Source organism: Bos indicus, chromosome 7 (assembly GCF_029378745.1).
Source record: "Bos indicus isolate NIAB-ARS_2022 breed Sahiwal x Tharparkar chromosome 7, NIAB-ARS_B.indTharparkar_mat_pri_1.0, whole genome shotgun sequence".
NCBI lineage: Eukaryota > Metazoa > Chordata > Mammalia > Artiodactyla > Bovidae > Bos > Bos indicus.
This window is the reverse complement of record NC_091766.1, coordinates 30,678,159-30,691,027: the sequence shown is the minus strand read 5'-3', so window position 1 is coordinate 30,691,027 and position 12,869 is coordinate 30,678,159. Positions and strand designations below refer to the sequence as shown.

The 12,869-nt window shown below is 41.2% G+C and overlaps 1 protein-coding gene across 2 annotated transcripts in view; it reads left to right on the top strand.

The window, feature by feature from the left end:
• SNX24 (sorting nexin 24) overlaps positions 1-12,869 on the top strand; it is a 172,695-nt gene that overhangs the window by 69,187 nt on the left and 90,639 nt on the right. Inside the window, exon 2 of one of the 2 annotated variants that reach the window (XM_070793257.1) lies at positions 9,656-9,796. The exons of the other annotated variant lie outside the window; for it this stretch is intronic. Within the exon in view, the coding sequence (XP_070649358.1) occupies positions 9,782-9,796 (15 nt within the window). The 5' untranslated portion in view covers positions 9,656-9,781. The remainder of the gene's footprint in view (positions 1-9,655; positions 9,797-12,869) is intronic. 2 annotated transcript variants of the gene reach the window in all.

Below are 12,869 nucleotides of genomic sequence, written 5' to 3'. Positions count from 1 at the left end.
TGACTTCCTTCCAGCTCCTCTTGCAGTCATAATCATATACTTACAAGTAATTCATCTCTAGCTCTTCTCTGAGTTCCGTCAGGGAGAGACGGTCTCTCTGCCCCATTGAATGCCAGCTCAGAGCCTGATCCACCAGGGTACTTAAAAATTACTCGCCAAGGGCATGACTTATTTTCAGAGGCAGGCCCTGTAGTAATGACTGGATCACATTACATTGGTGTGGTTATCTTTTGCAAACTACCTAATGGAATAATCCTTTCTAGTGCATGCTTTTCACTATTGAGGAATGCAGCTTTGAGGCCAGAGAGGATTGAGGGCTTGTAGGTTCAAGGCAGAAGGATATCAGTTTATTCTATAAATAGTCAACCATCACTTTACTATTGGGAGTAGCAACTGTAAAGAGAGATGATTAGGAAGTTACAATCACCAGAGATAAAGTTTACTTTGACAGTGGGAAATGTAATTAAAAGAATCCAGTATAACAGAGTTGCATTGGAACTTCCAGGATCTGAGGCACTCTTTGCCTCCTGCCTGGGTGTCTTGAGACCTCCCCTCTCTTGGGCTTATCCCCTGGGCTACAGCCCAGGCTTCTGCTCTTTGCATGGCCATCACGTCGCCACTCATTTTGCTGTCGCTTTTACTTTTGAAGTTCTTTTCCCTTCATTTCAGGACCAAGGTTATAAGAATATGGTGGTGGTGGTGGTGGTGGTTCAGTCGCTGAGTCGTGTCTGACTCCTTGTGATCCCAAGGACTGCAGCGCACCAGGCTTTCCTGTTCATCACCAACTCCCAGAGTTTGTTCAGACTCATGTCCATTGATTTCATGATGCCATCCAACCATCTTATCCTCTGTCACCCCCTTCTCCTCCTTCCCTCAGTCTTCCGCAGGATCAGGGTCTTTTCCAGTGAGTCAGCTCTTCGCATCAAATGGCCAAAGTCTTGGAGCTTCAGCATCAGTCCTTCCAATGAATATGCAGGGTTTCCTTTAGGACTGACTGGTTCAAAATAGGGCCATCCCGACTGGTCTTCCAAGCCCTAGCCTGAGGCAAGACAGGTGTTGATGAGTGAGTGGTGGGGGAGGGAAGGATATTAGATGGGGTGACTCTGTTGAGAATGGAGACAGAGTAGGTGGTTCCTGGCCATTTCTCCCTTTAATCAGACTGAGGTGGTGAGCAGGGCAGAGGGATTCTACTAATAGATATGTGAAAAACTCTGCTTTGGTTATTATCAGTCCCTTCCCTATCCATCCCCTTTTGAAGACTGGCTTGCTCTGTCCTCAAGCGCTTTCCACAATGCATGAATAGGCTACCCATACTCCCAGTCATGTGCTGGGTAGGAACCAGGCCCTTGGTTGGTACTTCCTTCCATTACTTCAGAATTATGTCACCAGCCTAATCATTACACAGTTTCGACAGAACCCAGAGTTGATCTTTGTAACATGGAATCCCAGTTGTAAGTGGAATGCATCACTTCATCCTGATGAACACAAACCTAGAGCTTGTAGATTATAACCCATCTTTACCTGGATCCCCATCATCAGATACTTAGCAGGTAGAGTTTATCTGGGGGCCTCAGAGTTCTTCCCCTATGGTATCCTTTATGGGACAAGTGAAATAGTCTGATTCTCTTTCAAAATGCTCTTGTCTCAGTGTCTTACCCCGATGGTGACTTTGGTTTTCGTATATCCATTGATTTTCACTCTTTGCTGTTTCACCTAAGTGGGCAACTGACTTCACCCTTAGTCCGGCACTGAGCGGGCCCTGATAATGCCTTCTGCTTTTGCATTCCCCTTCTGCCAGCCTCTATAGTATTCCTGACTCCCAACACCTCTCCTCTCCCTTCACCCCAGCCCCACCCCTACTTTTTTCTTGATTTGTTTTGTTTCCTGTGGGGACACCTGCAAACTGCCTTCATTGCCTGAGGGGGCCTCCACACATCCCCTGTGAGGTGGAGGACAACCAAGCCCCTCTATTCCTTTTTAGACCAGTGCCTGCAACCTACAGTGGTTTTCTCTGTTGTCTTAACCAGCAGAACAGCCTTCTCTTGGTCTTGTGTGGGTGACGAAGGGAGAATAGCCATTGAAGAGAGGGGTCTTAAAGGGTCCTCATGATTTCCTTTTTAAAAGGCCAACTATTCAACTTTTAAAGGGTGAGTTTCATAATTGTTATATGACTGAGTTCATTTTAAATTCAATATATTGTAATTATAAAATGCTTACATGAAAATGTCCGGAACATAAAATTTTCAGTGTGAAGCAGAACATTGGGCGAAGACTTAATAACTTCCTACTCAGTCCTCCCCCATCCACTCTGAACCCTTTGGAATGCAACATTTTGCAGTCAGCATGATTTTTCTGCACATCTGATCATGTTGGCTCCTACTTACTAGCAATGAGAAGCTCCTCGTTGCTCATTTGGTAAAGGCCAGTCAGTCTTTAGTGTGGCTTAAGGGGCCCAGTGTGGTCTGGCCCCTCCCTTCCTAAGGATCCTTTTTCCTGGCCCTAACTTTTAGTCTCACAGTCCAGCTACTCAAATGAATCTTCCTTAGTTAAAGTAACCTTGTCCCTTGGCCCTGCTCACCTTCCCCTGAGGCTTCAGGTCTCAGTGTCTGCATCACGTTCTCAAGGACTTAGCCCTGACTGGGGTGTCCTATTTCGGTAATTGTCCTTTCTGGCAGAGCATGTGTAAGGCTATTCATTGTGCTGTTAGTTCACTGAACACAACAGCGTCTAGCACATGTTTGCACATAGAAGTGAACTGTACAGTTTCACTAGATGGATAGATGGGTAGATAGGCAGACAGACAGACAGAGTGGGATCAGAAGTGAGAGTAAATGACCCTTCAGGGTAGCATAGCTACCTAATATCAGAATTAACACAAAACCCAGAGGACTTTGCACTGTGTCTGGTTTTTGCTTCTTTGTTCAGAGTCTGTGTCCACACGTGTAGCTTGTTCATTCTGACTGCGTGAGGAAAGTGTGCTCCTGACTCTGTTCCCAGGGTGAGCTGGATCTCTGCTTTCTGTTCCCAGCTCCTCTGTGGATTTGGATCCTTTGGGTGCATTTTATGTGGCCCCTCTTAAGGTTCATCACTGGATTTGTTCTCTTGGTGTTTCAAAGCTGGAGGTCGAATGTTTACCCCCTTGTCTTAATTCTTTCAAGTGACTATTTCAGATTTTGTGTTTATAATTATTTGTGCTTTTGTGTTTTAGAAGCTTTTACTCTGGATCTCGGTCTCAGGGCCTCCTTGTAAAATGCTTTTCTTTGAATAGTTAATCTGAGGTCTTTATCTTTAACATTCTGCATCTCAGATTTTATGTTAGTTATTTCTCTGGCTTAATGACACTCTGGCCCATATTGACTCACTCTAAAGAAAGGGGCTGTTTACTTAACAGTGGCATGCAGTCTGTTCTCCCCAAACACAATCTTTGACCAGAGAATGGGTTGAGTAGTAGTCCTTCTTCACATAAGCTGCCTGGAAGCTGTCCGTTCAGCCTTATCTTGTGGGTGACTTGAAGTGTGGGCTCATTGTGCTTGCATGGCAAATTCTTAAGTCACAGTCCTTTTTCTTAGCTTTAGACTATACGGAAAATTTACTAGCTGGCCTTAATTTTGTTATTGGGGTCGATATAACTTCACCGTGATTCCTGTACTCATTTGCTCGGTAAATATTCAAAGATTGCATTTGTTCCCCCAGGGTAAACATCTTTCCTTGCTCCTCAAATGTCACAGGGAAAGACCTCTGGTCCTGCCATGGCTTCTCCATGGAAAAGACTCTGTCTCCTGTGACAGCGATGTTTTTAAAATGTAGCTTCCACCTTGAAGGGTGATTCAGTATGGACATAGTATACAGGTTTTCAACTTAGAATTAAAGGAAGAACCATGTGGTTTGTTTGCCTGATGGCTTCTGTTTCCCATTTTTTCCCCCTTGACTTCTCCTTCATGAAGGAGGATTTGAAGAAACCACTATAGCGTGGTTTTGAGTTTGCAGTTGTCCCTTCAGATAATGGTAGTAGTGATGATGCTCAAGGCAAACTTCAAAGCTTCGGTGTAAGGGTGAAAAATCATAGGGACGGGGCTTCTGTGGCCTTATTCAGCAATTAATTTTGCAGAAAAGCTACTCATGATTGTATTCCAGAAGACAAACCCCTGATTAGCTATGAGGCTTCTGAAAAGTCATCCACTTTTCTCATTCTCAGTCTTCTTATCTTTAAAATAATGACAGTAACCTGCACCTTCTGCCTCTCATGAGTTAATAAATAATATCATAATACTGAGATAAAGTTGAATGGTCTGAGATAAATGTTGAATGGTCACTACATGCCGACCAAATGTTTCAGAGGCATTTTGGTTTGGGGTCAGTGGCTCCATTCAAGTTTGTTGTTTGTGACTATATAGCAGACGTTCCACTATTTACCTATAGATAGAAAGCCATATTAGGTAGTTTGGATAACTGTCTAAGAAGATGTATCCTCCATTTCATATGCACAGCTATTCCTCAGGACATTTTGGAAAATTAATTTGGTTTATATCACTGGATAGCACTTTTATATATTGCTTTATATTTATATTAATTATATGTTTATTTTTCACTAAAATTTAAGCTTTGGAAACTGTGTGTGTATAATACTGAGCCTACCAGTGATTAAGCATTTAATAAATAGTTCATAGAACTTTAGGCTGAAAGAGTACTTGGTAGCCATCTAGTTTAATATTCTCACATATTAATATTTATAGATGTATGGGAAAAAAGGAGATCAGGGGAGTTAAGTCCTTTACCAAAGTCATAGAGTCCTGGAGAAAGAGCAGAATGTAGCCTTTCTGAAATGTCCTTTCCTGCTCTTTCCAGCACAGAGCACTGCCTTTGTTTTTGTTTGTTTGTTTTTTTAATTTAAATCTGCTTTATTTATCTTACAATGTACTTTTTTTATACAACGAATTTTTATTTTTTTATTATTGTTTTTTAAGTAACTAAAATAAGTAACTGGACTTTTTTTTGTTGTTGTTTCTTATATGATATTATACATGTTTCAATGCCATTCTCCCAGAGCACTGCCTTTGAATAAAGTTTAAATGCAGGTTTGAAGACAGCATGCTCTATATATTGTTTTAAATATGTCTCCCCATATACAGATTCAAGGGTGTATATGTTGAATCCATAGAAAAATTCATTTTATACTCTTAGTGCAATTACAACTTTTTACCACTTATTAAGACTTCAGAGATACAAACCAGTAGATCAGTAATTGCTTTCTTGAATCTGCCTTTAATAATTACATTTAGTAAAGCTGTATCGAAAATTAGAAAGGCAGAGACTAATGGAAAACTAGATTTTTCACTGAATTAGAAAGCAGGACAATCCATATATTGACAACACTTCAAGTTGAAACAGATCAGGAAAACTGTTTTGGACTGTTTGTGCAAAGAAGCAAGCCTGGGTCTTGATGGGCAGTGGCACACGCATCTTATGGAAGCAGAGAAACTCTAAGAGATTTCATGTAAATTGGCATGTTGAGAGGAGAGAGTCCAGGTCTGATTTAGAGACAAGTCATTTGAATCTTTTAAAGCCTGGAATTTCTCCTTCATGCTAACAAAGCAGTAAAAAAAATGAAGAATTGTGTTAATGAAGTAGGAATATCTTTGGATTAAAGAAAGCACAAAACTCAGCGGGAGGCCATATCTTGCAGTCAGAAGCAGACCTGGGCAGGAAAGTGGTGAGGGCTTCTTTTAACTTGCTTCTGGAGGGTTTGGTGCAAAATAAATTTTGTTGCCAGAAAAATTAGTCATTTTAGTTACATTTATTTCAGAAAGCCTATTAAAGAGATCCCAGCAGTAGATTAACTCCAGGTTGTTTACATATTAAGAAAAATAATTTAAATGAGATATAATGATGTTAACTAGAAAAGCAAAAAAAACTGGCACCTCAAGGACCTACTGAATAGCGCATGGAACTCTACTCAATGTTACGTGCCGCCTCGGCGGGAGAGAGGTTTGGGGGAGAATGGATACATGTATATGCCTGGCTGAGTCCCTTCGATGTTCACCTGAAACCATCACAACACTGTTAATTGGCTATACCCCAATACAAAATTTAAAAAAACAAACTTGGCACCTCTTCACCTGTCAGACGGACAGTGTGCTTTGTCACAGTAGCAAGAGAAGGGTCTGCGTAGCCAACTAATGGGTCCGCTCCCCGCTGGCGCCAGACTGGTTGCAGAGTTCACCCACATCAGGACCCAGCACACCCTTTCATACTGTAGAGACACAAGGTTGTTAACAACTTCAGAAAAATGCCTTTTGAAGGACCTGCTTTTACATGTCCCTTTATCCTAGTTATCCTAGCTGCATCCTTTTAATAGCAGACTGTTGGCCACATCCATCCTTTCCTGTGTAAATCCAAGTATGTGCTCACAACCTCTGACAAAGGGAGGTCGTTCCCCTCCAAGGCAAGAGGAAGTGTCTAGGAACTAGAGAACTCAGGTGAATAGTCACATACAGGGGCTACTGCATTCGCTTTCAGACCAAGGAAGAAAGAGGGGTGAGCATTTTGGAAAAGAAGAAGAAACAGTGGGATGAGACATGAGCAGAGAACGTGTGGTCTAGTCTCTCTGAAAGACATTGTCTGGCCCAGATCAATTTAGGGCTTACATTTGAAGAGCACCCTGATTTCACACCAGATGGTGCACATACAGTAGGGAAGAGGGGGCATGCGTGCATGCTCAGTTGTGTCTGACTCTTTGTGACCCCATGGCATATACATGGCCCACCAGACTCCTCTGTCCATGGGATTTCCCAGGCAAGAATACTGGAGTGGTTTGCTGTTTCCTCCTCCAGGGGATCTTCCCAACCCAGGGATTGAACCCTCCTGTCCTGCATCTCCTGCATTGGCAGACGTGTACTTAACCACTGAGCCTCCTGGGAAGCCCTAGGGGAGGATAGCTGCTGCTGCTGCTAAGTCACTTCAGTCGTGTCCGACTCTCTGCGACCCCCATAGACGGCAGCCCACCAGGCTCCACCATCCCTGGGATTCTCCAGGCAAGAACACTGGAGTGAGTTGCCATTTCCTTCTCCAATGCATGAAAGTGAAAAGTGAAAGTGAAGTCGCTCAGTCGTGTCCAACTCTTCGCAACCCCATGGACTGCAGCCTACCAGGCTCCTCTGTCCATGGATTGTCCAGGCAAGGGTACTGGAGTGGGGTGCCATTGCCTTCTCTGCTGAATTTGCTATTTGGTGAGACAGAGAGAGCAAAACAACAAACTGAATAGAATCTGACCCTGAAGACTGATTTTGAACAATAGGGTTCATATGCACAGTTAGTTGTGAATGAGTTAACATTCATTTGCCCTGATCATTGGTTATGTAAAACAGGGCATAGAATACATGCATATGGCACAGTCCCTGCTGTGGAGTGGATGTGGAGAAAAATACATGTGACAAAGCAATATACAGTTGTTATTTTATACGTAAGTAAAATACTAAGACATTAGAAAGCATCTGGTCAACACCCTCATGTTATAGATGATGAAAGGGCATAGTACTCAGAAGTGGTTTTTCTATCTTTATAGCTAATAAAGATCAAAGAGGAACCTGGAATTCAGAATAGCTGATTTACAGCTTATTTCCTCTCACTAGAGAGAATAGATGGGGAAACAGTGGAAACAGTGTCAAACTTTATTTTGGGGCCTCCAAAATCACTGCAGATGGTGATTGCAGCCATGAAATTAAAAGACACTTACTGCTTGGAAGGAAAGTTAAGACCAACCTAGATAACATATTAAAAAGCAGAGACATTACTTTGCCAACAAATGTCCGTCTAGAAAAGGCTATGGTTTTTCCAGTAGTCATGTACGGATGTGAGAGTTGGGCTGTGAAGAAAGCTGAGCACTGAAGAATTGATACTTTTGAACTGTGGTGTTGGAGAAGACTCTTGAGAGTCCCTTGGACTGCAAGGAGATCCAACCAGTCCATCCTAAAGGAGATCAGTCCTGGGTGTTCATTGGAAGGACTGATGCTGAAGCTGAAACTCCAATACTTTGGCCACCTCATGCAAGAATTGACTCATTGGAAAAGACCCTGATGCTGGGAGGGATTGGGGGCAGGAGGAAAAGGGGACGACAGAGGATGAGATGGCTGCATGGTATCACCAACTCGATGGACATGAGTTTGAGTGAACTCCAGGAGTTGGTGATGGACAGGGAGGCCTGGCGTGCTGCGATTCATGGGGTTGCAAAGAGTCGGACACGACTGAACAACTGAACTGAACTGAGAGAGTATTATCACTCAAAACTTGAGAAAACAATATGAGATATATCTTCAATGCAGAAAAATTGGAGGCAAAAACCTTGAAAAGTAAAAAGAAAAAAAAAACATTTCATTCCTTCAGAACATTTTAGTGGTTTTTTTCTTTTGACTTTTTTAGTACATAATATGTACGTACACTCATGATTATATATTTCGTTAAACACAAAAGTGTACTCTCTCTATAGCTTGCTCTTATCTTTAACAAGATTAAAATCTCATTTCATGTTAATAAATCTTCTATGGCATGTGAATGTGCTATGTCTATTAACTCTTTCTACTAAATATTAGGTTGTTCACATTTTTATAATTATGGATATACTTTTTTGCTTTTGAAAGTCATATTTCAACTTCAGTTTGGTGCCACTGTGTTGAGCAAATAATTCATATCAACTTATATTCACATGTTAATTGAGAAATAATTATCCTTATACATTTTTGTTCTATGTTCTTCATATGTATCTTTGCAGATTGATATACTTTTGTAGTCTGTCTCTGAAAAGTTATATAATAAAATGGATATAGCTCCTCTTTTCTACTCTCAACTATTTAAATTGAATGTACTATTTATCTCTGAGGGCCAAGCAGCTCACCCATCTGGAAATGCTTTCGTGTTTCCATATTACACTGATCTTGTACCTTTCAGTTTGTAAAACTTAGGATCACTTTGGCAAAGCCTTGATGAGGAGTAGAGTGCTCAGACACTCACAGAGCAAACGTTTGGAAAAGGGAATGGACCAATTGTGGCTGCAGGTGTTAATTCCCTAAATGGCGAACCAGTGTCTTTAGTCCAGGAAAGGACTTCATCAAAGAGTTCCCTTCAAATCTGTGTTGTGCTCTGTGGGGGAATGCCTGGCACAGGGTTCACAGTTGCACTGACTCTGCTTGTGCAGAAACACAATGAAGAGAAAGAAAGCAGATGATCACGTCCAGGTGTTGAAGGTGATTTACTTGTGAGTGTCTAGTACATTAAATCTAGAGGTAAGGCTTAGGGAAAGGCTTCATCCTTCCTACCCTCTGGAGCAGTTTTAGACTTTTCAGATGCTGACTGCTTTAGATTTAGCTCAGGCCCTTGGGGATGGGAGAAATTAGAGTTAATGCTTTTTTTTGTTTCTCTATAGAGACCACATATGTCATATTATTAAGGTAAAAGTGACTCATACAAACAACAGAATCTTGCAAAATGATTCTATTTTTGCAAGTCAACCCTTTTTCTTGAATTCATCGTTCTGTATCTTTAAAGGAGTCAGACAAATTAAGTGATTATGATATATCATGTAACTAGGAAAATCTCTTTGTTAAGGGTAAAAGAAATCAATACAAAGAACTCTTGTAATATTTCTTTTTTCTTTCCTCTTTAGCAGCTCCTTCTATGTGGATTTAGAAATGCCGATTCTACATGAAGAATGGCAGTGATACATGTTGAGGCCTGGCCTCGTTAGACTGCAAACTTCTCTCTAAAAGTCTTTGGCAGTGGTGTGTGTTACATGGATTTAGAAAAGGTGATGCTTGTTTAAATACAGACATTTGCTTGTAAGTTTTTTATTAGATAAACTCAGTTTTTAAATAGTCCTGTATCAATAAATTTTTTAAAGTAGGTTAATTTGAATTGTTTTTTTAAATCAAAATATAGTTCATTTGCTTTCCTGCTGACTCAGACGGTAAAGAATCCATCTACACAGTGGGAGACTTGAGTTTGATCCTGGGGTTGGGAAGATCACCTGGAGAAGGGAACAACGACCCACTCCAGTAATCTGGCCCGAAGAATTCCATGGATAGAGGAGCCTGGCAGGCTACAGTCCATGGGGTCTCGAAGAGTCGGACACGACTGAGTGCCTTTCACTTTTCATACATCATTTACAGTGTTTCGCTAGTTTCAGGTGTACAGCACAGTGATTCACTTGTGTGTATATATATATATTCTTTTCCATTATATCCCGTTATTGATGATAGATTATTACAAGACACTGAATTTAGTCCCCTGTGATATTCAGTAGGACCTTATTGTTTATCTATTTTATATATGTGCTAAGTTGCTTCAATCATGTCCGACTCTTTGCGATCCTATAGATTGTAGCCCTCCAGGCTCCTCTGTCTATGGGATTCTCCAGGCAAGAATACTGGGTTGCCATTTCCTTCTCCAGGTATTTTATATATAGTAGTGTGTATGTGTTAATTCCAACCCCCTAATTCATCCCCTCCCCTGCCCTTCTCCTTTTGATAACCATAAGTCTGTGAGTCCTATTTCTGTGTTTTGTAAATAAGTTCGCTTGTATCTTTTTGTTATTCCACGTATAAGCCATATGTATGATATTTGTCTTTGTCTGACTTACTTCACTTAGTATGATAATCTCTAGGTTCATCCATGTTGCTGCAAATGACATTATTTCATTCTCCTTTAAGGGCTTGACTGATAGGTTAACTTAAATTTAAGAGAACAAAACTCTTACTAAGTTCGGTTCTGTGATGCAGCTTCATAACCTGCCCTTGCCATCTCAGTGCTGTCCACCCATTCTGTCTAAACTTCCAACTCCACCCCCTCTTCCTCCTCTCTTCCTGTCCTGCCACAGCACTCCAAGTTCCTTTTACCTGGTTCTGTTTTTTCCTCCCATACCAGATAATCACTTTTTAAAACATACTGTATAATTTACTTATTTTAGAAATATATCTGTTGTTCTCTGTCTTCCCTGCTAGAATGTAAATTTCATGAGGGCAGTTCCCTTTGCCACTTTACTTCACTGATAAATATCAGACACTTTGAATGGGAATTAGCACATAGTAAGTGCTCAATAAATATGTGGATAAATAAATATCATCATCATCTGTTTTTAAACCAAACATATATTGGGGACATAAAATACTTGATATTTTTTCTCATTTGGAATTTTGAAAGAAGGTTGAGAATTCTACAGTCTTTAAGAGCTTCCTTCCTTTGTGTAGGTGGGCATTTTAAAAATGTGGATGCCTGCCTTCTAATACTGTTTATAGAACAAAAAAAGCTTCTTTCCCTTCAGCAGGAATAACAGGGTGTCTCTTCAGCATCCTTGCTTGTAAAGTCTATAAAACAGTCTGTATTTTATTACAGAAACAGAGCTTGACCTCTCCACCTGCTCTCTGCCCATGTTTCAGGCCTGAACAGCAGAGCTTTGAAGCTGGCAGGCATATTGCAGATGGCCTGTGCTCAAGTAAACTTCCTCCATGGGGTCCACTGAGGACTATTTGTTCCGTACTGAGAGAACACAGGAGGGTCTTGGATCTTAAATTCTTGATGCCAATAGAAAGAAAACTCGTCATGAATAAGCAGTAGTTCTTCTCCACCCAAGCTTACCCTTTGCACTTTCTTTGAGTTAAAAAATAATCATCTGTCTATCCCTATTTATCTATCTGCATATATATGCTTGTGTGTATATGTATATTCATATAGTGTGTGTGTGGAGAAGGCAATGGCACCCCACTCCAGTACTCTTGCCTGGAAAATTCCATGGATGGAGGAGCCTGGTGGGCTGTAGTCCATGGGATCGCTAAGAGTCGGACACGACTGAGGGACTTCACTTTCACTTTTCACTTTCCTGCATTGGAGAAGGAAATGGCAACCCACTTCACTATTCTTGCCTGGAGAATCCCAGGGACGGCGGAGCATGGTGGGCTGCCGTCTATGGGGTTGCACAGAGTTGGACACGACTGAAGTGGCTTAGCAGTATAGTGTGTGTGTGTGTGTGTGTGTGTGTGTGTCAGTTGTGTCCAACTCTTTTGCAATCCCATAGACTGTAGCCTGCTAGTCGCCTCTGTCCATGGAATTTTCCAGACAGGAATACTGGGAAGGGCATTGCCATTTTCTTATCCAGGGGATATTCCTGACCCAGGGCTCCAACCCCTGTCTCTTGTGTCTCCTGCATCAGCAGGCAGATATTTTTTTTTTTCCCATTGTACCACCTGGGAAGCTCATTTATATAGAGAGAATACACATTCTAGTCTCTTCCCAAATATCATTGGGAATACTTGAACTTTTGAGTTGCATGATTTTTTGTGAGGATGTTTTTTAAGACAGAAGCATAGTGCATCATAGAGCTTCATGGTGTGTTAGAGAATTGGAAGTTATTAATGGCCTCAGATTCCATTTAGATTTGTGAGAAACCCAATGACATTTGGGAAGAGACTAGGATGTATAGGGCACCAGCCTTGTGTCTGGTGAAGTGCCAAGTGTTTTATATACCATGTCTTACATATTTACTCTGCCACCGGCCTAAAGAAACATATTATCATCCTCATTTTCCATATGAGGAAATTGAAGCTCAAAGTGAATAAGCAATATCTTTAAGGAATCAGAGCTGGCAAGTGACAGATCTGGGTGTCGGGTGTGTCTGACTCTAGATTGGCATTCTTTGTACCATACCATGTAGCTTCTCCACAGTGGTGCTAATTATTAAGACGGGTAGTTTCTTTTTAATAAAAGGGCTATATTTCAAAACTCTTTTCATAGCACACATGCCCTCATGAACAGTATTCTTTAGACCAGCTACCACAAATTTTTCTATAGGAAATGATCTGGTTCTGCACTGTCTGCTCTATCATGTC